The sequence below is a fragment of the Plecotus auritus genome, assembly GCF_963455305.1.
Source record: "Plecotus auritus genome assembly, chromosome: 13".
In the NCBI taxonomy this organism is placed as follows: Eukaryota; Metazoa; Chordata; class Mammalia; order Chiroptera; family Vespertilionidae; genus Plecotus; species Plecotus auritus.
Genome location: NC_137779.1, coordinates 28,040,099 through 28,064,461, shown reverse-complemented (window position 1 = coordinate 28,064,461; position 24,363 = coordinate 28,040,099). Strand labels below are relative to the sequence as shown.

Below are 24,363 nucleotides of genomic sequence, written 5' to 3'. Positions count from 1 at the left end.
AAAAAATACAGATCGAATCCTGACCGGACCGTGCTGACTGCGGATTCGGGAAGGAGGGACAGAATGGAGTTTGCCCGCCATGCGGTGGCCTTTCCCCGGTGACTCGTCTTCTCAGCCAAGTCTCAGCGTCCGCCTGTGACGACCTTTCGCATTCGTCGTTGGGTTCACTGAGGCCTCGTGGTCTGCGTCGCCGTCTCTCTACTGCATCCCTGTTCGGCGATGGCTGCTGGGGACCGCCGCTCCCGTGCAGAGCCGTCCGGCTCCCTCCAGGCTCTGGTGCCTCACTTCGCCTCAGTGGCCGGCCTTTGTCCTCTCCCCCTCCACCGCCCCTGCCAGGTCCGTCCTGGGGTCCCCTCCCCACCACCCCGCCCCCATCGCCCTCTGTCCTGTGAGAGCTGCCCCCCCTCCAGGCTGCGGGTCTCACTAGACCGGCCTCCACCCAAAGGGAAGGCCAGGGTCCGGCAGGAGGGAGTTGGGTGGGGCCAGCCTTGGAGCGCACCACGCCGGGGTGTCAGGACGGCGGTTAGAGTGGTGACCGCTCCACCCCGGCGGTGGCGTTGGGAAGAGGACCACTGGGCCAGATCAGCCGCCCAGTCCTAGGAACTAGTGATCGGGGTTGCTTGGCAACCTGGGCCACGGAAGCTACCAGGGCACATGGCCAAACAGCTGGGTGATTCCCCAGGGTGGGCTTCCCTGGCGGAGGCCTGGCCCCAGAGAGTCCCGGGTAAAGCTGACTCAGCCCTTACAGGTCTTTCTAGAAAAGCCCTTTCTGCTCCGGACCCCATCCCACTAGGTCTCCCACCCCTCCCCTCCCCTCCCCATCCAGCAGGCAACGAAAGCCCCATGCCCTTCCCAGGCCCTGTGGGGGCTGTTACCCGGTCTCCTGCTCCACCCAGTTACAGACTCGGGGCCAGGGCCACGCAAGACGCCACGTCCAAGGTGTTTATTGCCGGTCAGAGGTGCTCCCACACAGCTCGCGGCCAGGTGGGCACCCTAAGGCTTTTCACAAGTTGGTGTTTTCACCTTTTTTCCTTATAAAAACCAAGCTAGTCCTGGAGTAGAAAGAAACAGCCTGTGATGAATGTTCAGGCCCACACTGAAGTGGGAAGGGTTGGGGGGGGGGGGTACTAGGGGTGGGACAGTGGCCCAGGCCCCCCACTCTTGGCAGAAGCCACTGAAGGGGGTCCAAGGGGAGGGCAGGCACAGCGGCAGGAGGGCCAAACTCAGACAGGAGCGCCCCGTCTTCATCGTTTTCTCCTTCCCAGATACCATAGAAATGTAAGCAAAATAGCTATTTTATATATATTTATACATTACATAAATAAATCAGGCCAATAAAGAGTTGAGGGGTGCTGAGACAGGGCACCCCAGATGCTAGGTCTCGTGCCCAGGGCACCACCCAGGCTGATCTGAGGGTTTGTTCTTATTGCTGACTTGGGGCCTGGCTCAGGGGCGGGAGCACCTGTGGGCCCTGCCCCAGCCCTTTCTGGCCTCGGGCTGGGGAGCAGCCCCAGCATGGCCGAGGCTAGATGTGCTCAAACCCACATGGGGGCCCCTCAGTGCCCCCCTCCCCCAGCCCCCCACCCCTGTGCTGTCGCTCTGAGACAACTTGTGCTCTCCTGGGCCCAGCGGCCCCTCCCAGCCCCTTCTCTGGGGGGTCCTGGGCTCCTGGGGGTCTTGCTGTGCTGAGCGGCAAAGTGCTCTGGACTAGGGCCTGTCTGGCTTCCTGGTGTCTTAAGAAGGGGCTCTTGCCAGCACTTTTTTTTTTTTGTTTGGAAAGCTGTCCGCTAAGCGCTGGACTGAAAATATTTACTAAACGTCTTGGCTGCAAAGAATGGAGCTTGTTTTTCTAAAAAAGTCAGATGCGGCTCCCTGGGAGGGTCGGTGCCTCCGGGTGGGGCTGGTGGCGGGTCCAGAGCCCGGGCAGCTGCCTGAGTGTAACTGGGAGCTGGGTCCCCAGGGGGCCCAGGGCCCTAATGAAAGGGCGCAGGGGACCCAGGGCACCTGGGGGCTGGAAGAACCAACCGCATCAGCACTTCCTCCTTCCAAGGTGGGAGCCCCAAAAAGTGTTTAAAAAAAAAAAAAAAAAGGGAAAGAAAAGGTGGGGAGAGGGGCCGAAGTACTACATTGAGTGCATTCAATTAGAGGTGGGCCAGGGCCAGGCTGTGCGGAGCCTGGATTGGTAGGGGGGTGGCGTTCAGAAGATGTTGGGGCACATGTGCCAGTCCTGCTTCTCCTTGGCCTCCCAGTAGCCGCCCTTGTACGTGCAGGCCATCTCCCCGGTCAGCGGGTCCAGCCTCTTCTCGAACCACAGCGGCGTGTGCACCTCGGTCTCCTTCTCTGCTGGGCAGGCACAGCAGGCGGTGGGCAGGCAGCCTCCCCCTTGTCCGCAGGGAACCCGCTCCCAGGCCCCCCTTCCTTCTCCCTGGGGCGCCCCCCTTCCCCACCCGCCTCACTGTCCTTACCGTCCTCCATGCTGCAGCCCCGTGAGCAGGCCTCGGCCCGCCGGCGCCGCGACAGGCGCTGCTTCTCCTCCAGCCTCTGCTTCTCCGTGTTGGCCTCGTCCCAGTGCCCCTTCTCCATCAGCCGCTGGTCTGGCCGCAGCCGGCTGTCCGTGGGCGCCACGCCCTCCTCGTGCTCGTTGAGGGTCAGGGCCAGCTCGGAGAAGTAGTACATGTTCTCAGCGTTCTCCCTGCGGAGGCAGCGAGGGCATAGCATGTCCCCTGCACCCCTCCGCCCGCCTGGGTGCCTGGGACCCGGGGCCTCAGCCCATCTCCCCTTCCCAGCTGCTCCATCCAACTGCTCTTTCCTCTCCGCACCACTGGCTGTGTCTGTTTCGCTACATTACACTTCTGGGAATTTTCCCATTTCATCCACTTTTTCAAATTTATCAGTGAAACCTCTTCAATCTCCCACTGTGATGACGGATTTATCCATTTCCTCCTTTACTAACAACATGTGCTTTGTATATTCTTGAGGCTATTTCATTACATGTATAATATTTGAAACGATTATATATATATTTTTTAATATATTTTATTGATTTTTTACAGAGAGGAAGGGTGAGAGAGAGTTAGAAACATCGATGAGAGAGAAACATCAATCAGCTGCCTCTTGCACACCCCCTACTGGGGATGTGCCCGCAACCAAGGTACATGCCCTTGACCGGAATCGAACCCGGGACCCTTGAGTCAGCAGGCCGACGCTCTATCCACTGAGCCAAACCGGTTAGGGCACGATTATATCTTCTTAAGAAAATAAACTTTTCAACCTGTAGCTACTCTTCCATCCCTAATAATGCTTTTGATTTGAAGACTACTTTACCGATATTAATACCGTCATCATAGTTTTACTAGAGGCCTGATACACGAAATTCATGCAAGAGGCTCGGCCTCTGCCTTGGCCCTACTGCTGGGGATTCGTCTGGAAGGTCGTCCGGTCTAATTAGCATACGCTTTTATTATTATAGAAGATCGGTTAGCATTTCCATGATGTATTTATCTTTCCCTGCAAGCATCTGGGGGGCCTGGGACGACGGGGACTCTGTCCCATGAGCTGTTTGAAGGCTTTGCTCGGACTTGCCACCCTGGGTAATGCCACTAACTGGCTGCCAGGCTGGGGTGCCAGCCACACAGCACGGCTTCCTGCCCACATGTGGACTGAACCCTCTGACCCCTATGCCGCTGGCTTCCTGTCTGGCCAGGCAGGGTCTGTCCCCTTCACCCGGCCCGCTGCCCTCAGAAGTCCCTTGTGGCCCCACTCACGGCAGCGGGTACTTCTTCCACAGCAGCTTGGCCGGCAGCGTCTGGTACACGGTCTTATGCTTGCCGTCCATGCTGGGGCTGCTGGAGCTGCTTTGCACAATCTTGGCGTACTCCATCTGCTCATCCCACGAGCCCGACAGCACGTAGTGGGCCTTGCCCTGGCCATCACTCACCACGCCTGTCACCTGTGGACATGGCGGGACCGGCGTGGGCACAGGCCTTCTCTGGGCCGACCCGCCACGGCTCCGAGAGGCGGCCTTGCTTACCTTCCGGGCCACCTCTTTGGAGAAGTAGCTGTAGGGCAGGAACTTCAGCTGGCACCGGTCCTTGGTCTTATAGTTCACAATCTCAATGTCTCCTGTCTGGTGAGAGAGGGCAGTGTCAGCGGCCGATCCCCAGGCCAGACCCCGCTCCCGAGGGCACCCTGACCTGGTCGATCCAGAGCTTGCCCACAATGATGTTGTGCACAGTTGAGGTGCTTTTCCTCCACACGTAGTGATTCCCACTGGCCTGAAATTCTAAGTGGATGGCACCTGGAGGCGACATACAGGGTCAGAGGTCATGGCTCCCCATGCTGGACTCCACAATCCCAGGGTCCTGGGAGCTGTAGGCACAGCGATGGGAAGGGACACGCGGCCAGGGAGGCTCCAGGGAGCCAGAGGGCAGGGAGCCTCCCTGCAGGGAAGCCCCTGGAGGCTCCAAGCTGGCTTCTGGTTAGGGAGAACCCTCCCCTTCACCCAGAAAGTCTGCCCGGGGAGAGCACAGGCCCAGCTCACCTAGCGGCATGATGGAGAGGTATTTCCCCCGGAACTTGCTGGAGATGGTGATCTCCTGCCAGAGGCTCCAGCCGTTCTTGGAGAACACATGGTGCGCGGCTGATGGAGGGTGGTGGCTCACCTGAGACAGACCCGCAGCACGTGAGTGTCTGCAGGCCACGGGCCCAGGCCTGCCCCCACCCCCCCCCAGCAGCCGGACACAGCCTATCCTGTCCCAGTAAGAACGGATCTGTGGCCCCGACAGCAGGCCTCTGGGGCAGCAGACGCCCCAGAAAGGACAGTGTTCCAAGGGGAAAGCCAGGGCACGGCAGCAGGTGCAGCCTATGAGTGTGAGACAAGGGCCGGGGTCTCTACACCAACTTGGGCTGTGAACGGGGGGTGATGGCAGAGCCTGTGCCTCAGGGTGTCGGGTACCTGTGACGGGCTGTGCTGAGCGCTGATGAGGGAAGGTGTTCCTCTCCCCGAGGGCTTCGGTGCCCACTTTCTAGTGAACCTCCCCACTCCCCGCCAAGAGGCAGGAGACCCAGCTGCCTAACTGGACCTCAGCCGGACAGCTCCTTGGCACGGGCATGCCAGGACCAGAGGCTGGGTCCCCTTCGTCGCATTCCGACCCCAGGCCTGGCAGGAGCGTGGCCTCACCTGCTCGCAGAGGGAGCGCAGGCCCATGTCCTCGAGGCGGTCCAGCTCGAAGGTCTCCCCAAGCATGGGGTTGAAAGGCTTGGCGATGCGGTGCACGGTGGTGGAGTAGGAGGACACGGAGAAGGCGGCCACCAGGCACATCTGCTCCACCGAGCTGGTGCAGTGCACCGCCTTGTCCAGCAGGTGGTGGTACTCCAGGTCCTCCGTCAGCCGCTGGAGCATGGACAGGGGCTCGTTGAAGTTGACCTGCGGGAGGGCGGGGGTCAGGCCGGGGTCCAGCTGAGCTGGCTGCTCCCAGCATAGCACCTGGCTTTTCTCAGATGTCCAGGGACATAGCTGCTCAGACGGCACTTCAGGGAGGTTCCTCTGACGACCGGGCCAACACCGCAGTCCCCCCTGCTCGCCTCCCGCCCCCCCCCACCTTAGTTTCCTCCACAGCCCTCACCACACCTGACCTGCTGTCATTCTCCCACCCCAGGATGTCGATGCCAGGGCTTCTGCCTGTGTAACACTGAGCCATGGGAATGCGTGAATGAGGGACAAATGGGTCTGGTCTTGCTCACATTCTGAGCTGTTGAGCTATTCTGCAGGTTTCCTGTTGAGAGCACCCCCTGCTGTGGTGCTGGGCTGGGACCTGGGTCGGCAGGGTCTTACCTGACACTCAGAAGGGGGTGCTGGTATTCTCCCCGCTTTGCAGATATGGACAGAGAGGCTGGAGATGTGAAGGGACTTGTCTGGGGTCACACAGTGACACCAAGTCTGGCCTACAGCCCCAAGCTCCTTCTCTGTGGCGATGCCACTGTGGCCTGGCAGCAAGAGGGTGCCAGCCCGTGCCCTGAGCCTGCTGTGTGACCTCGCTGGGGGAGGAACCAGGGACAGCTCCTGGCACGGAGGAGGGCCACCTGTCTACACACACAGCCCAAGCCTGCCAGTCCCGCGGACCGGTCAGGACAGCCAGGACATCATAAGGCCCCATCAGGTGCAGCGACACTGGGGGTCCCCAAGTCTCTGATCACTGCAGAGCCCCTCCCTCAGGAGACCTCTGCTCTTGGGGGATTGCGGCAGTGACATGATTCAACACTGGGTTACTCGTGCCTCAGGTGGCATTGAGAAGACGACTCCCAGGGGACCCAGGGAGGCCCCCCTGCCTGAGCCCTACCGGCATGGGGATCTTGGAGAGCTCCCGGCCGATGCAGTTCTTCATGATGCTCCAGAGATTAAGGCTGTAGTTGGGCTTGTCGGGGATGCGGGCACGCCTCTTGACTTTGGGGGGGCCCTTGGGCATGAGTGAAGCGCCATCCGGTACCTGCCAGAGAAGCAGAGTGTGCGCATCAGCAGAGGCCAGGGCACATGGCCCTCCAGGCCTCGTCCTCACCTCTGACCCAGGGAGTCTGAGGACCAGCCGCTGGTGGGACCGAAGGCAGCAGGCCCCTGGGCCTGCCCCAGGCCCCGAGCTCCAAGTGCTGGCCTCCCCTCAGCCACCCTCATGGTGTCCCCGTCACTCACATTGTCCGCCGGGGTCCAGTCCACAGGGCCTGTGGTGCCACCCTCAGTTTTTCTGCAGGAAACACAATGGGAGGCAGGTTATTGACAAATCCCGAGGCCTCCCCAGGACCTGGCCACCTTCTATGCAGACCCTCCAGTGAGATCTGAGGGGCAGTCCGCCCAAGGCTTCCTTCCAATGGGGCGGGGCGTCTCTCAGTTCAGGATGCTCAAGTGTGTGGGGGTGGGGGGCGCTGTGGGACCACGGGCAGCATTTGGAGGGGCTCCCACTCTGATGCCGATGGCAGCAAATGCTCAGCAAAGCCCTCCCCTGAGGTGCCTGCACAGCCTCGTGAGGCCTGGCTGACCAGGACCAGGTGAGGCCGGGGTGTGCACCTCTGGAAGAGCCTGCGGGAGCCGCAGGGGTCCCCGCTCTCGCCCTCCCCAGGTGAGAACTGGATCCAGCTAGTAAGTGCCCTGTTCTCTGTGTCCCTTGAAAATGAAACCCTGATACAAACTCGATTGGGGCCTTTTTTGATTTCAGGAACAGCAGAACCAATCTAAGCAGAAATGCCATCTGGCACGAGACTTAAAGAAAGAAGAAGCCCGCCTAAACCGGTTTGGCTCAGTGGATAGAGCGTCAGCCTGCGGACTGAAAGGTCCCAGGTTCGATTCCGGTCAAGGGCACGTACCTTGGTTGCGGGCACATCCCCAGTAGGAGGTGTGCAAGAGGCAGCTGATCGATGTTTCTCTCTCATCGATGTTTCTAACTCTCTATCCCTCTCCCTTCCTCTCTGTAAAAAATCAATAAAATATATTAAGAAAAAAAGAAAAAAGAAAGAAGAAGCCCGAGAGCCCACCTGTCCTCCTTGGCCTCGGAGATCACAGTGATGAAGGCGGTGGAGTCTTCCATGGCGTCGAAATACTCCGTATCCTCATCTTCCTCACTGTCCTCTCCCTTGGAAGTCAAGAGGCCTCCTAGGGGGGCGCAGAGCTGCTGCGTCATTTGCAGCTTCATAGAGCCTCGTCTCACCCACCTGAGGGGCCCAGAGCCTGCAGGACACCCCACCCCATACTCTGATCCTGCCCCCCCTTAGCCCCCAGCCCTCCCAACTTGGGTGGCCTGGTCCTGATGAACCTGGCTGTGGCTGTCCTCACTCCGCTCTCCGGAATGTGCTTGCCTGTCACTGCTCTGGCTCAGAAGCCTCCTTCCTTCTAGAGCCCCCACGCCCACCCTGATCCTTCCACATGCTGGTCAGCCTGGGGGTGGCCTAGCTGCCCTTTCTGCCCTTCCCCGGGTACCAGGACGCCTGGCCTCAGGCGGCCGCCTGCAGCCCTGGCACCGAGGGGACAGTGGGGTCACTGAACTTGTCTTGAGAACTGGAACCTGACACAGGGAGACCTTTGCCAGCTGATGGCTGGCATGGGACACGAAGCCAGGGAGGGCCGACCAGAGCTGGCCAAGGCAAGCCCGGTGGGCACGGGGCGGGCAGGTTCCAGCGCGCTCACCCTGGTTGACGCTCTTGCTGGGGTCGGGGGCCCGGCCGGGCAGGCTGTTGCGGAAGGCCCGCTCGAGGCTGTTGTGCTGCTTGGCCAGCTGCTCGATGGTCTCCTCCAGGTGGCTGCGCTGCTCCTGCTCATACTGCAGCGCCCGCTGCCATTTCCGGCTGTGTGTCTCTGCTAGTGCCAGAAAGTCCCTGCAGGCCTGGGAGGGAGCAGTGTGAGCAGAGCCTGTCTCCCATCGCCCGTGGGCAGTGAGGAGGACGGGGTCCTGTCACTGCCCCTTGCACCCCTGGGTGGTCACAAACACCTCTGCTGCCTCCTGGGGCTTCCACAGGGACATGGCTTTCTGAGAGCAGGCTGGGAACTGCTCTGGCGGCGTCCCCTCCCAGTTGGCGTCCTCTCCGTGAGGCAACAGTGTTTGACAGACCCTGTGCTCCCGGCTCTGGGTCTCAGCTCACCAGCAACATCCTCCAGGTGGGAGGAGGGGATCATCCCATTTACAGATCAGGAACCAGAGGCTCCGTTCCCAGCAGCTCCTCTGCAAGACCCTGGGGCCACTTCAGGTTCAGGGGCCTCCCCACCCTCCCTAAAAGGTCAAGGTGCTGGTCCCATGTGGCCACACCTAAGCCACCATAACCCGCTTCTCCAGAAGGGCCAGGATTTACCCTGACAGGTGTCCTGGCCCAGGCTGGGGGTGGGAGACCTGGGGAAGGAAAGCAATCTCCTTATGCTTAACAGGCTCTGGGGACAGGAGCACCTACACCCGGGCCGTCACAAGTCGGGGGCTATTTTGAATTTGCAAATAATGGATCTATAGGGCGCCCCTGCTCCTGTGGAGCGGCACTCACAGACTGCCCTGCAATGTGGGGACCCTTGAGGTGGGCCTGGGCTTGCCCAGGGAGACCTGGCTCCAGGCCTGGCTCCCTGCCCCCTGTGGAGCCCACCCTTTATCACCTGAGTCCTACAGTGGCCGCCACCTCGCCCCCAGTCCCCATCCCTTCCTCACCACTGCAGCCCGCAGGTGGGGTCCCTAACTAAAGACCCAGTGACCACCACCCCAACTAGAAGGCACCTCTTTGCTGGGTCTGCAGCAGCAGGTGGAAGAGGCGGTGGTGGGGAGGCGGGCAGAAATGTTCCAGACGCTTATAGGGACCCCCACCCCCATTCCACAAACAGTGAAACTGAGCTCTGAGGTCACACAGTGGGGTCCCAGAGAGGGTCACGAGCAAGGATGTCAGGGAATAACCCTGTTTAAGCACCAGGACTCAGCTCTGCCTGCCTCCCAGCACCTATCCCTGCTGCTGGGGACATTGCCTGCTGTGCGTGACTTCCACCTCACTGCCACTGCAGGACAGGCTGGTGAGGAGCAGCAAGGGGACAGGAGTGAGCCCCCTAGGACAGCTGTGGTCTCATTCTGGCCACATGTGGCTGGGCTGGATACAAGATCAGAACGCCACAGCTGCTACAGAGGGGGCGGGGCTGAGGCTGCTGCCCCACAGTATCTAAGGGCTCACATAGCTGGACCAGGGCCTTCACCACGGGGGCGGGGGGGGGGGGGGGGCGGGTACCTGCAGCAGATGAGCTGCTCCAGTCACTGGGGGCTATGGAGAGCCCCAGTGCACCTACCTGGTGTCCGTCCCTGATGCCCAGGGCTTCCTCTTGCACTGCCACCCTTCTCCCAGCCCCATTCTGGCCACACAGCACAAAGGCAGATGCTGGCCTGGCCCCTGCACCCGCCCGGGGAATGCTGAGTTGGGCTGTGCACTACGGTTTGCCCACTAAGCTGGATTAGGCCTGGGGCCCAGCAGGGGGGCTGCTGGTGGGGCGGGGATCCAAGGAAGGCCTGGCTGGTCCAGGCTCTGAACCCACAGTCACATTTCCCCTGAGACTCTGCCACAACTCTCAGAGGGCTCCTGCCTGATCCTGAGCAGGAGCAGGGCCTGGGGCACCCAGAGGCCCCCTGCCCACACCACACTTGCTTCTGAATCATGCATGGGGCAGGGAGCAGGCAGAATAAGGAGCCCGGCATCTGGGCCCCGCACAGGCATGGCCGCATTGCCCACCCTGGGCAGGACTGTGACCTCCTGGGCCTTGGAGTCCTCAGGGGACAAACAGCTGAAACCCAGGGCTCCTATGGAGTCCCTGATTCTATGACCAGTCAGGGTGCTTGCCTTCCTCCCGCCCCCAAGGCTACAGAGAGGTCCTTACAACGAAGAGCTGTGGGCTTCTACCTCTGGGGTGTGCGGGAGTGAGAACCAAAGCCCGGGTCAGAAAGGCGAGAGGGGCCGAGAGCTGCCCACCGAGGAAACGGCCGGCCGAACTGTGGGAGCTCCTGAGCGGGAAGCCTTTGCCCAGCTGCGCCCAGGAGGGAGGAGGACAAGCTAATCGCTGTGTGTTCCTAATCCTAATCCTAATCCTGAAGGCGACCTCGCCACTCCCCAATTGTGGGCAGGCGAGCAGGACTAGGAGGATGCCACACGACCAGAAGCAGGGCCAGCTCAGGCCTCCGATGTGAGTGCCCTTCCCCACCACCGAGGGCAGTCACAGCCTGGCCTTGATGTGACTCAATCATGGTACCAGGAGGCAACTTTCACTTGGATCCAAACTTTAAAATAGCCCTTCCCACACTCAGAAGAGCTTACTCCTTGCACACAGGATCCAGCACCATCTGGCCACCAGTTTGCCAACTGAGTTTAGACAGTTCTAGGATCTATTTTTATTCCTCTCCCCAGGACCCAAATGAGCAAGTTCTCCGGCAGCAGAACAGTGGTCAGCTGGACAGGAACCTTCCCACGGGCCCGGAAGAACGAGGCGGGGCCATGAGGCTCTGGGGCTCTGACCACTGCTCCGCTTGGGTGGGCGCAAGGAGCCCCACATGGTGTCCAAATGGGGCCCAGAGCAGCCTCCGTGTATCTAGCAGCCAACAGCTCCTGCTGACCTGGGGCCTTGGCCCTGAATTGCTGCCTCTGCACCTGCCCTCACCCTGCCCCTCTCGGCCCGGGTGTCCCACTCTGGCCTGCACCTCTCCCACCCCCTGCCTCTGCCTCCCCCACTGCACTTGGCTCTGCAGCTCCCTCCCAGCCTGGCTGTGCTGGGAGCCACTCCTGCTCAGACTTCCCTAAGTCCCTGCTGTCAGGATCGGCACCCTGTCCCGTCCAACTAGCTCTACTGCACACACCAAAGTGTGACCCTCACGGGCCTTCCTCGTGAAGTGTCGGCTGCATCGGGCCCTTGAGGTGGGCCTGGTGGCAACCTCCCCGTTAGCCAGCACCCGGGCACCTGGATGGTCTTTGGTCTCCTGAGGGGCTCGCCCACAGACCCGCTTTGCTCACCAGCTGACTGCACCAAACCTGTTCCTGGGAAAGGCCCTCCTGCATCCTGCCCAACCTGTGGGACCGACCAGCATGTGCGGGCCAGCGTGGGGTCAGGAGTAGGTCTCCCCCTTTTCCTAGCAGCCTAGACCCCCACCTACAGGCCTTCCTGGGCCTGTTCTCTCACCCCCACAGCCACGCCGCTGGCCCTTCCCTCAACACCCAGCAGCAGCCGCAGCTTCTCCAGCTCCTTCCCCCAGGCCAAGCTGCCACTCACCCTTAGGTACCGCCCAGTGGGCTCCCACTACCTGCCTCTGCCTCCCAATAGCCCGGTTTCCAAGCAGTGGCTGCTCATGCTAAAACGTGGATTGGACCCTTTTCCTTTGCTGCATGAGCTTCATTCAGAGTGAAAGGCAAAGTACTCTCAGGCCACACGCGCGGTCTCCTGACCGGGTTCCTGTTTCCCAGGCTTGCCTCCAAGTCACCCCAGCCTGCCTGGTTCAGGCTCTTCTCCCCACCTCCCTCCAGGTCCCCCCTCCCTCCCCTGTCCTCCTGCCAGTCTGCTTCTATGACCTCTTGTTCCATCCCACCAGCCTGTTGTTTCCTCCTAAGGTCTTTTAACCTCCCACACACCCCATCATCTCCATGGTTACAGGGCCTGGCTGGACCATGGAGGGGTCATGCAGGGATCACGGAGGACCTCCCATGCCCCTCAGTGTCCACCAGCAGCCGCATGCTGACCTGAACTCACGGCTCCTAAGGGTCACGGGGGTCATGTGGTTGGAGGGGCCGAGTCCCAGGCCCTGCGAGAGTCAGCAACTCTGAGGCGCCTCTCCCAGTTCAGTTGTGGGGCCCGGGTCGGGAGCAGTCTGCCTTGCTCAGCCCCACCTCTGGGGCCGGAGGAGCAGCTGGGGGGAATGAACCCGCAGGCTGCCAGCCCAGTGAGGGGCCCAGCACGGCGGGAGACACTGCCACCGCCACCTGCCACGCAGCCCTCAGTGCCTTCCGGCTGAGAGGAGGAGGAGGTATGGTGAATGGCTTAAGGAGGTCCCAAGGGCGCAGGCGCCAGGGAAGTGGAAGTGAAAGTCACAGAAGCAGCACTTCCCTGGCCATGCTCAGCCCCCGGGCCTACAGACAGAACCTGCTTCCACAGGCCCATGGCAGGGGGTCGGGGGACAGTCACACCACCCCAGGACAGGCTGGCCCCCAGAATGACCATGCAGTACTGTGGGTTCTGCCGAGGGCAGGGCCCACAAGGCTAGAACTCAAGGGCAAGCCATGGGGAGCCCAGGCCAACCAGGAGCCTGTGTGCCAGGCCTGGTGACAGGTGACGGAGCTCTGGTCTTTGAGCACAGCCCCTGGGGACCACCCAGAGACCAAGGGCTGTGACCCCAAGTGCTCATGCAACAGCTGGGCCTGTGACCCTTGGGCAAAATGACTGCTCTGGGCCTCAGGGGGGCACCTAAATAGTACAAAGGATGATGACAAGGAAGCTTAAGGACACGGACTTCATGCGGCTGATGTGAAAAGCAAAGTGATGGGAAGAAGGTGTCCCACCACCACCGTCCCGGAGGCCTGTCCTTCAAGCCAGGGCACTGCTTCACCACAAAGATGAAGTTATAGGAAAAAGAATAAAACTTGAATTTACTTTTTTCACTTAAAAAAAAAAAAAGAATACCCAAAGCAAGTGATGGTAATGTATCCATTCCATCATTCTTCACCTAAACCACATGACGGGTCCAATGCTACCACATCAGCACATCCCAGCTCCCGGTCCCCACACCCAGGCCAGCGGCGTGTCTGTGCACAGGTGCACGGTGGTTCAGACTCAGTCTAAGACCAGTCATTTCTAGTGCTGGGAGCTTCCTCCTAAATGACAGGCTAATTTGCAGTTACCAACCAGGGAACTGCTGGGCTGCCTTTGATCAGACTCACAAAATCACCCGCAAGGGAATTCCGCCAGACACTAAGCGGTTCATTCATTTGCTCCTGCGTTCTTTCACAACCGCTCTCCCATTCGCGGAGGCTCCCGCCTGCTGGGCATGGTGCCAGGCATGGACGCTCCAGGCTCCAGGGATTGCAAGGGAGACTGCCCTGTCCTTGCAGGGAGGACCTGCCAAGATGCTTCAGTAGAAAAGCCTATGGGACGTGGGGCCACAGACAGGGTGATGGTCAGCAGTGGTCGGGTGGGGATGTGTGTGTGTGTGTGCGTGTGCACGCGTGCGTGTGTTGCTGCTTGCCCGGGGCCCTGTGGAGGATGTGTCCCTGTGGGCTCTGGCTGGCGGCAGTCTCTCCTACGTGCATAAACCAGCCTCAGTCGGAGCGGATACCAGCATGGCCTATCAGGCCAGCACCTCACTTTGGGGCATGCACCTCGATCCCCGTGGAGCTGGATGGGGAGAGGCCCTCGCATCAAGTTCACGCCAGCAGGTGGGCAGAGCCAGCCTGAGCGCAGCTCCCCTGCCACTCCTCTGACTCCTGGTGCCAGAACTGAAAGCGGGCGTCACCCCCCCCCCCTACCCCAGGGTCTGTGCTTCCTACCGGACACTTCATTCTGCACTCAGGTGGCACGCTGCTTTCATGACTTCACACACAGGCGAGCCTCTGTGCCTGGTAAAGCTGCTGGCGACGCCAGCTGAGAGGCTCATTCTCTGGGAAAAACCAAGACTGCTTACTCAAGACTAGGTGGCTTCCGCCTCAGCGGGCGGGGAGGCAGGGCTCCTGGGTGGATGGGGAAACAGGAACGCACTGTTGCGCCATTAAATGTTTAATCCATGGGCCCCTAGAGCCGGGCAGTAAGGAGCCCAGCAGGCTGAGCGTGGTCATAGGAAAACTCAGGCGCAGACTGACGACAGGGCCGACACACAGGCAGCCCCTTGACACGCAGCCCAACCACACCCTGAGCACGTGGACACGTCCTCATACCTGCTGAGCTCCGGGACCTGTGGGCTGTTTCTGGGAAAGGGTGTACCTCCTCAGCCCCAGGCCCTGGTTCCCCGGCCGCTCCAGTCCCAAGCCTGTGTGGCGGGAGCAGGGTGGGTGGGGGTCCACTGGCCTGTCCGCCTCAGGCCTCACCTGGGATCTTGGCCTGGGGTGGACTCCAGCGTCCATCTTCCCCACCCTTGGGTTTCCTGGGGTCGGGCAAAGAGCCTGATCCTGACTCGGACCCTGCTCCGCTCTCCCTACCTGGCTTTGGAGGCTGGATCCCCACCTGGGGCTCACCTAGGCACCAGGACTGCCCACTGTCCCTGGTCAGCCCGATGGCCTGCCTGGACCATGTTCCCTGGACCTGGGCCACCCCTCTGTGTGGCCTCCCGTTTCTGACTCAACCCCGGTTTCCACCAGACCATTAAAAAGGAGGTCCTCGCCCAGCGACCTCTGCGAGGATGAGGTCACATACAAGGATCCAGAGTGCAGGAGGGCGCCAGCTCCGGGAAACGACCCAAAGCCACCTGGTCTGTCAAGCACCCCAGCCACCCGCACTTCCCTCTGGGGGAGCCCCGCGCCAGGACAGCGGGGGTGGGGGTGAGGGGGCACTCACGTTGATCATAGCATTGGATGTGATGCGGAAGAGGGTGGCCCGCTCGTTCACAGCCTTCAGCTTCTCGCTGCTGTCGTAGGGGATCCGGAGGCCGTCCAGCTCGTTCAGGGAGCGCTGCAGCGCAGCGCCGTGCTTGGCGAGGAGGTCGTGGCACGTGCTGAGGTCATCTAGCTTCAGGGAGAGGTTCTTGATGGTGCTCTGGAGCTCGCTCTTGTCAGTTGGGGAGGTAGTCTCGTCGTCGTCGTCGTCCCCAGAGTCATCTGCAAAGAGAAACAGTTGCCATGGTGATCACTGATACTGACAGCATGAGGGGCCTGCCTGGCTCGAGGGAGGAGAGTGCCCTAGATGGTGCCAGTTCCTGCCCCCCGCCAGGGTGAGGTGTCCCCCAGCCTTCCTGGGTGGGCACAGGCCCTCTTGGGTAGTGGGAAGGGATGTAAAGGGGGACCGCAGAGGTAACTGAGGCCCAAAGAAGTGAAGTCACGCCCCGGGCCACCCAGCTAGTCTGCTGCCTCCAGAGCCACTTCCTTCACACCAGGCTGCCGGGGCCTCACCTGCCAGGTAGATGCTTCCCTCCCACCACCTCCTCTCAGCTCTCGCACAGCTGCCCAGTGCCCTTTCCTGGGAGTCTGGGGTGCCCTAGGTCCTGGCCCACTGCCAGCCAAGTGGTCGCAGAGCTGTGGGGGTCTCTAGGAGGTCCGTTGGGAAGATGGTCTGGGCCCTGCTGCTGCTTTAATGCGGAGCACGGGACAGCCAGGAGGCTGACATGGGCCTGTGGGTGCCAGAGCCAGTGCCTGCTCAGGGGTTTCTGAAATGCCTTGTTTAGGAAATCCTCAGCAAGAAACCTCTTTTTTAGACAAAGGAAACTGTAACCCAAGATACACCATTTTTTAAAAAGGGGCATACTGTGAAAGAATAGATTTCTTCCCACAGTGGGCAGGATGTCTGTGGGTGGCCACGGTTGAGTCACTGCTCTGAGCATGCCCCGAGCAGGTGGCAGTGCCAAGCCAGCCAGTGACGTGGGGCCCAATTGAGCAGGGGCGGGGGCAGCATGCATTGCACACCCTGTCCCTGGTGGCCATAAGGAGCCTCGGGCCGGGGGCAGGAGCCTCTCCGCCAGCCAGCCCTGCCTGACCCCGTGCTGGAGACCACAGGTGCTGGGTCAGGCCCTGGGCCACTGGCTTTGTTCATGTGAACGCGGCACCTTGCAGTGATCGGTGGTGGGCAGACCTTGACTGTCCTTTCTGTTCTGCAAGTGAAAAAGCGCAGGGTCCCGGAGGACAAGCCACCAGGGTAGGCCCTGCAATGAGGGGGCAGAGCGGGATCTGCCAGGTCAGTCTGCACGGAAGGCCTCGCCTCTCCCTGGGTCGCCTCAGGAAGGCTCCGACAGCTAACGTGTATCTTGCCTTGCTGCGTGCCAGGCCCAGGCAAGGGCACTACCTCTATCAGTGCACACGAGAGCCTAGTGAGGTAGGGCTGGGGGCAGAAAGGGTCACTGACATTGCCCAGCGTCACGAGGTGAGGGAATTCTGGAGCATCTAGAATTCAGACTTTGGGCTCTTAGCTATAATGCCACCTTCCTATCACCTTTCCAGGTTCAGTACATCTAACCACCAGAATGGCCAGCCACCGACCAGTCAGAACGGCTGCCATTATCCACTGGGAGAGCCAGCGGGGCAAGCTGGCTGCCTGAATGTGAGCCCCTGTGCTCTAAGCAAGAACCCATGAGAGGGCGAGGGAGGGAACCACATATCTATTTAACTTGTTATTAAGCAGCATGCCCTAGTAAGCCACTCTCAGGTTCCAAGTTCAAGTCTAGCCACCAGGAACATGGGATGTGCTTGTTCTGCTCCCAAGTCACTGGAGTTGGGATAGGAAGACACCCTTGTCAGCAATTACAGACCAGCACAGCCCGTTCTCTGGGGGTGGGCAGTGAGAGTCTCTCCAGACAGACAGTGAGAGGAGGAGGAGGAGGGAGGCACAAGAGGGTAGGGAAGTGGGGCAAGAGACGGAGTGAGTGGGTGAGTGAATGAAGGACCGATCTTGGGCGCATCACAGGAGGTCTGTCCAGGCCCGTCAGTTTTCTGTGGCATGCACGGAGGAGCCGGTCACACACAGGATGGCGGGGTCTGGAGAAGGAAGTGAGAAGTAGGGGGGAGCACAGAGGAGCTGGTTGGAGAGTGGAGATGGTGAGGGCCTTTGACATAGCCAGGGAGCCTGGGCCTTCGTCCTTGGTAAAAGGGAGTGTGTGGTGGCAAGTAGATGGTGGGCAGATAGCAGGGACAGAGAGGTCAGAGGCCTGGTAGGCTGGGGCCGGGGTGGCCACAGGTGGCCAGGGGCTGGAGAGAATAGGATCTCTAAACCCAGCCCAGACATGTTGATGGCAGCACCCACCAGCTCCAAGGCGATGAATGACCGGTGATGGCCTCACTCCCACACAGTCCCTCCACCCCGCCAGTCCTCAAGGAGGGGATGGGTGTGACTCAGAAGCTGACATGTGACCCAGCCTCCCATGCTCCCACAGTGTCTCAAGCTGTTCAGACAAGTACTGACACGGCAGTGTGAACACCCCTCAAGCCTGGAAGGAAGCAGAGCTGAACAATGAAGGGGACTCTGCCTCCAAAATGGTGAACTCTGCCCATGCTGAGTCCCCAAGTCTCATTTAGGGGCCAGGGGTCCTGTGCAAGCAGCAAACCCACACTGGCAAAATAGATGAAAGTCAGAGACGCAAAGAGAACTACTTCGTGTGACCGTCCTCAAATTGGAGAGAAGAATGGACGGCACTGAATTAGCGTATGCTTTCTGAGGGGTAAACCTGCAGATGCCCACAAGGGCCATGAAATAGCTCCTCAGCTTCCATTGCCCACTGTCCCCTCTGACGGGGACGCTCTTGGTGGCAGAGTCAGTGCAAAGCAAGGAACATGCTTGTATGATGAAGTTGCTAAGGCCTGCAGTTCTCAAGCTTATGGCCTTGGGGATGCTAGAGCTTTTATCACTCCAAATATACTCTCTGTTCCCACTTCCCACCAGGAATAAAATTCAGCGACAATGAACATCTGAGAGGAACAAAGAACTGCAACACAGCAGACACTGAGCTATTGCCAGAGGTAAAATCCTACAGAAATTTTGCAACTGTTAATACAAGAATAGCAGCAGCTGAAATCTGGGGTTCAGACAAAGCCAACTCCCAGGCACAAAGGAGCCCCTCTCCCTCGAAGGCAGCTCTCAGGAGGGGGCCACCAGGCTGCCCGGGCTGTGGAGGTGCCTGCATTCCTTGGCTTGTGGCCCCTTCCTCCATCCTAAAAGCTAGCAGAGTAGCATCTTCCAATATCTCCCTCTGACTCTGACCTGCCTGCCTCCCTCTTATAAGGACCTTTGTGATTATATGGGGCCCACCTGGATAATCCAGGATAATCTCCCCATCTCAAGATCCTTAACTTAATCACACCTTCAAGGTCCCTTTGCCATATAACATAACATAGTCGCAGGCCCGGTAACAAGGACATGGACACCACTGGGGGACGCTGGAAGGCATGTTAGGATCTAATCTGGTGGAAAATCAGATGATGATAAATAATAAATTGTGAAACCCTGGCAGGCAGATGGAACACACAAGCCAGAATACCAGCGTCATCTTGATCTTCTTGACCCTCTGTGGCCCATCGCCCCTCCTCTCTCCCTGGTGACCAGCACAGGGGTGTCGAGGGCAGCAGACACCCTTGTGACCACACTGGATTCTCTGGCAACTTCCCCAGGAGAAGGACGCAGGGGTTGCATCCTCACCAGGGCAGCTATCAACAGGACAAGGTGGAGCCTCAGGGATGGGTACCCTAGACGTAAAAACTGGGTCTGGCTTCCATTCTACCAGAGCTGCAGGGGCAAAAACCTCATCCCTCAAACACGAATCTATAGGGCATCCTCGGTGGTGGAACACTCACCAGGACCCTGGCTGGCTAGAGAGGCCGGGCATAGTGTCAAAGCCGCAAGCCACATGAGGGATGAAGAGTAAGTGCATGAGCAATGCTAGGCTGTGAGGACACCCACAGAACCAGGTGCCTCCCTCCTCGACAGGAGGCTGTGACCCCGCAGCCACACAGCATCCTCAGGAAGACTAATGGCTCTGGGAGCAGGGCCCACCTCCTGCCAGGGAAACAAATCTTGGCGCAGAGACGGAACAAAAAATAGAGGCGCGTGCTCCAGTTATGGCATCTGCTGTGATGCTGAAGATAACCTACTGCCCCCAGCCTCCCCCAGCCTGCAGAACGCCCAGCCCACCTATACTTTCACCTTAATTGGGGTTTCCATGGGGTCTCCTTTAGTGAATGGGGGCGCCCATTCCTGGTCAAGCACTTGACTCTCCCCAAGGCCTCTGGGCTCACTCCCCGTTGCTGTCCAGGTTTAAGTCTTATCCCAAGGTCCCGAGGAACATGGTGGGCAGCTCCTTAGCCAACCCAAGGCAGGTGCAGGAGGGCCAGACCTCATGGCAGCTGGACTTGGGCAGGGGTACTGCACCCCGCTCCCCTGCTGTGAACTGACTGGGTGCGGGCACTCAGTGGGCGCGGGAGGGGCGGGAGCTGGAGCACTGACACCCCCCTCCCCCCGCCCCTGCTTTCTCTCACCTGCTGACCTCCAGCCCCTGGCTCCCTCTGCCCAGTGCCCTGTGCTGCCTGCTGGGCAACCAGACTGTAAGAACACACCTCTCTGTCTCCCGACCGTTCAGGGAATTGGACAATCTCCTGTTTCTCTGTTGAAGACGCCTTGGTCCACTGAACACAGTTCAGCTTGGTGTGTCGCTCTCATCTATATCCATAAGCTCTCCCCAGTCTCCGTGACTCGGCTGCTTGTAGCAGCTGTTCCACATCCTTCTGGGCTATGAGCTGTGGACTCCCCGTGACCCTGACTGTTGGGGCCGTGGTGGGAACATGGCAGGAGGGCTTCTTTCTGCCTTTGCTGGCACTCAGGGAGGCGCCACACTCAGCCCAACTCCCAGCACAGCGCCTCAGAGACCCTGACCACACCTCGCGCTCCTCCCATGTCACCAGGCACCAGTGGGACCCGATCACTCGGCGGATTGGTCACTGGGCGCAGCAATCCCCAACCAGCGAGAGGATCTCTAATGTACAAGGAGCCCACCTGTGTGAGTGGTTTCTGCGCAGCACAAACACCTGTCTCCAGGCCACCGGAGGTCTGGCGACCCGTCCATGAGAACCCCCTGATCTGCCCCGGACAGCGTCAACGGCTGAGCAGGCCACTGGAAACTACTCGTTTACATTTTCCTGGCCTGCAGACAGCCACGCTGCTTATCCTTGGAAATCATCTGATGCCTGCGTAATCACACTGAAGAACTTTCCACGTGCGCTGCCTCTTGGCATCAGTGACGGGGAGTGAGCAGAGGCGGGGGCCCGAGGTGGGGAGAAGGCTCCCACCACTCAGGGGGGAGCAAGGGCTGCATCTGCCTGGCTGACCCCCCATCCCCGGCCCTTGCAGCTCACCAGATGATTTTTGTAATTGTAAGCACTGGAAGCCATTGGTATATTTCCGATGGGGTTAACGGCTCGTTCCCCGGTGGGGTTAATGGGCTGGTGCACATGCAGGAGGCGCTACCTAAAACCTGTAGAATGAGTGGATGACACTGTTTTGTCACTGCGAGGCCGTGTGCAGGTGGGAGCAGTGAGGGGATTCGGGTGCTTTGGGGTTAGGAGAAGACTCGGTTCAGGGCTGTCCTTGTGCCACCCCTGACTCGAGCTAATACAGGAATCCACAGGGACGTGAATCACAGCCCCATCGCCCTGCAGCCTGCCCTGCCGCAGCCAGACCTTGGCCACACAGTCCCCGCCAGGAATCGCCCTCACCCTGTCCACCCTCCGGTTGCTCTCCCACCTCCTCAGTCTGCAGAGAAGTGGGTGGGCCCCCGGCCCCGGGCAGAGCTCTGTGGGAAGGGCAAGGAGGAGACCCCAGTCCCAGCTGAGGTGGAGCCTCATACTCTGCTCCATGTAAGCAGACAGGCAAATTCGGTCTCGGAGAAACAAGGGGCTAAAGCGGGCCCTTTCGTTCAACCAAGTCAGAGACGCTCTCCCCTTTTATGAGTCAAGCAGACCTGGAAGTCCCACTTCGCTATTCATCACCCCTGTGACCTAGCATAGTTACTAAACCTTCAGTTTTTCGTCTGCAAAATGGGTTAAAACATCTGTTAAGTGCTTATCACGGTGCCTAGCCTACAGTGAGACCATTATTGCCTGGCTATAAATAGGGTCCATGCTGAAGGCTCCAGCCATTTCCAACACAGACCTGCAACATTATATGCTTCCCTTTGGGTTTCCGCACAAGGGCAAGAGAAGACACAGCTGACGGGCCATGGGCGGGGAAACAAATAACCAAACTTGTGGGGAAAATTCATGCTTTTTGGTGAGTCAAGTGCAAGTGAAAACACTAACAGGGCACAACTTTATGCCGGGTCAAAGAATACTCTCAGGGTGACGGAAGTCTCACGCAGGGGAGGTGTCCACCCGCAGCCCCTAGAGCGTCATGGACCGGAACACTGGGCCAAGGGGCAATGGGTACCACAGAGACGAAGTCACATCCTTGGACTCAGTGATTACACTCTTGGGAATTTGTCCCAGAAGGAAACACCACAGGAACATTGTACATGCCAGCAATGCTCGGGCAGCAAGCAGTTTGGCTCTGACAATCTGGGAAGAACCAACGTCCAACAGAAGGAAAAGGCATCCCGCAGCTATCCAACGGACACAGTGCTTAAAACGGGAAAGTGCTTAAAATGTCAGCTTGTGTGAAATGGCAATGGTGTGTGTATCCCAATGATGTAAAAAGGATGCTCACATAAAGGAAAAATACTAAAAATAGAGACCTTAAAACAGTGACATGAGGGGTAATGGAGCTACGGAAACCCCAGGAACATCTGGAATTGTTGCCTTAACAGTAAATAACCCTTAAAATAATGAATGTCCCGGGGGATTTGGCCAAGAACAAAGTGTGTGTGGGTGTGGGTATGTGTTGGGGGGAGGTGAGAAGGGGGTTGGGAGGGAATTTCTTCAGGCAGATGAGCAGCTGCCATATTGTTTTATTTTTTATTGTTTAAAGTATTACAAATAGTCCTCCCCTACCCCCCGGCACATGCCCTCCTCCTCTCCCCCCAGTGTCTTGTGTCCATTGGTTATGCTTATATGTATGCATACAAGTCCTTTGGTTGATCTCTTACCCACCCCCCAACACTCCCCAGCCTTCCCGCTGTAATTTGAGTCTGTTCTATGCTTCTCTGCCTCTGTATCTATCTTTTTGTTCATCAGGTTATAATGTTCTTTATTATCCATAAATGAGTGAGATCATGTGGTATTCCAAATTGTTAATGATCTCACGGTCATGCCCCATACAAACGGCTCTGCTTCTGATGTAAACATATCGTGGGCAGAGGGGCATCTGGGGGCTGGGCCTGTTCTAGCCTCTCAGGAAAAGTCATCTGTCCTCTAACCAGCTCCCACCTCCAGCCAGAAGGACGCTGGGCCTGCCAGGCCACGGAGGGCTGCCCAAGGGCACTGCCCAGGTGGAGTTCGGCTCCCCGAGATTGTGGCCTCATTCCGCCTCACCACCCGGCCCAGCCTGAGCCGCTACTATTTCTGAAACTGCGTCAGGCGTCACTGTTCAACACACACGTCAGAGGGGAGCAGTGCATAAAAGGACACTTCTCTCTGGCAGCCTGAAGCCCAGAGCTCCATCTTTATTCAGACTGCTCATCTACTTGATCAGATGCTGTGCCGTCTGAGCTGACGGGCACCTCACAGGAAACCAGGTGTCAGGGGAATGACGCACGTCCACAGAGGGCAGTGCTGCGTGCTGCATGACCCTCCCTGACGAGGTCAGAGGAAGACGCACCTAGAACAAGCCTGTCAGTCCACCCCCACTCTCCGCCACTGGCAGCGCCTTTCCTCAGAGCTCACGGACTCCTGCGCACCCCAGGCCGTGTGAACATTCTCCTCTCTTCATGGCATGACCAGCACCTCCTGGGCTCTGAGTTTGGCCAGCCAGGGGCGAGCCCCTTCATCTGCTCACTGGTGTGGGTTCCTGTCACTGGCTGTGGGTACTGTGTGTCCACACAGCTGCTGGGACAGCTCTTAGCACAGAGTGACCCTCCATTCCATTATCGTCACGTGGTCAGTGCTGGCAGAGCGTGCAGGCTCCGGTCCTACTTCTGCCTGTGTGATCTTAGGAAAGGCACCTCTTTTCCTCTAGTCCCGTGGTCGGCAAACTGCGGCTTGCGAGCCACATGCGGCTCTTTGGCCCCTTGAGTGTGGCTCTTCCACAAAATACCACGGCCTGAGCGAGTCTATTTTGAAGAAGTGGCATTAGAAGAAGTTTAAGTTTAAAAAATTGGGCTCTCGCCGAAACCGGTTTGGCTCAGTGGATAGAGCGTCGGCCTGCGGACTGAAGGGTCCCGGGTTTGATTCCGGTCAAGGGCATGTACCTTGGTTGCGGGCACATCCCCAGTGGGAGGTGTGCAGGAGGCAGCTGATCGATGTTTCTCTCTCATCGATGTTTCTAGCTCTCTATCCCTCTCCCTTCCTCTCTGTAAAATATCAATAAAATATATTTTTTAAAAAAAATTGGGCTCTCAAAAGAAATTTCAATCGTTGTACTGCCGATATTTGGCTCTGTTGACTAATGAGTTTGCCCACCACTGCTCTAGCCTGTTTCCCCATCTGTAGAATGGCATGGCTAATAATCAGTTTACTTGCTGCCACTGATAAAGCCCCCTTATGTGTACCAAGGGCTTCCCATTTCCCTCTTATTTCATGCTCCAAGGCAGCCTGGCTCCACTGGATGGGGGTGCTAGAATGGCCTCTCCCGCATCACCCCAGGTCTCATTTGGCTCTGAAGTCTAGACTGTATCATGCACAAGGTCCCAAGGTTGCCCTGACAAGCTGGCTCACTGACACCGTCCTCCTCAGCCTGTGTGAAAACTACAGCAGTAAACATTGCTCCCCGACAGGCATCTCCTTGTGAAATCCGTATGCACATAAGCACAGTGGGAGAGCCACAAAACAGTAATATTAATGTGCAGCTACCGTGTGCCAGGAAGAGGCCGGGGCTTTTATACATCACTGCCATCAGGTTACTTCACCAGGTAGAATTCTTACCTGTGGAATCCTACAGGTAAGCAGACAATGTATAAGAGCATGTCAGTGGATGCTCATGAGGCCAGATGTCCTTCCTGTCATAAACGAGGTAGGCGCTACCCTGAAGCCTCCTTTCCATAAGCCACACACCACCTCCAGAGCTGGCCGAGCTCCAGCCCTTCCTGCCCACCTGTCCTTCATGATCCAACCCACCACTGGGGT

The 24,363-nt window shown here is 58.8% G+C and overlaps 1 protein-coding gene across 8 annotated transcripts in view; it reads right to left on the bottom strand.

Moving 5' to 3' along the window:
- Positions 1-917: 917 nt before the first annotated feature.
- Positions 918-24,363, bottom strand: part of OSBP2 (oxysterol binding protein 2) — a 56,313-nt gene continuing 32,867 nt past the window's right edge. For 4 of the 8 annotated variants that reach the window (XM_080649662.1, XM_080649669.1, XM_080649667.1 and 1 more), the window contains 12 exons: positions 15,017-15,276; positions 8,171-8,366; positions 7,522-7,639; positions 6,686-6,737; positions 6,339-6,485; positions 5,180-5,425; positions 4,541-4,661; positions 4,194-4,297; positions 4,031-4,126; positions 3,765-3,949; positions 2,466-2,692; positions 918-2,340 (listed from right to left, as the gene is read on the bottom strand). In XM_080649662.1, coding sequence (XP_080505788.1) covers positions 2,198-2,340; positions 2,466-2,692; positions 3,765-3,949; positions 4,031-4,126; positions 4,194-4,297; positions 4,541-4,661; positions 5,180-5,425; positions 6,339-6,485; positions 6,686-6,737; positions 7,522-7,639; positions 8,171-8,366; positions 15,017-15,276 — 1,895 coding nt within the window. In that variant the 3' untranslated portion in view covers positions 918-2,197. Of the gene's footprint in view, positions 2,344-2,465; positions 2,693-3,764; positions 3,950-4,030; positions 4,127-4,193; positions 4,298-4,540; positions 4,662-5,179; positions 5,426-6,338; positions 6,486-6,685; positions 6,738-7,521; positions 7,640-8,170; positions 8,367-15,016; positions 15,277-24,363 lie in introns of all 8 variants that reach the window. The other 4 variants (XM_080649663.1, XM_080649668.1, XM_080649666.1 and 1 more) reach the window with 1 other exon arrangement.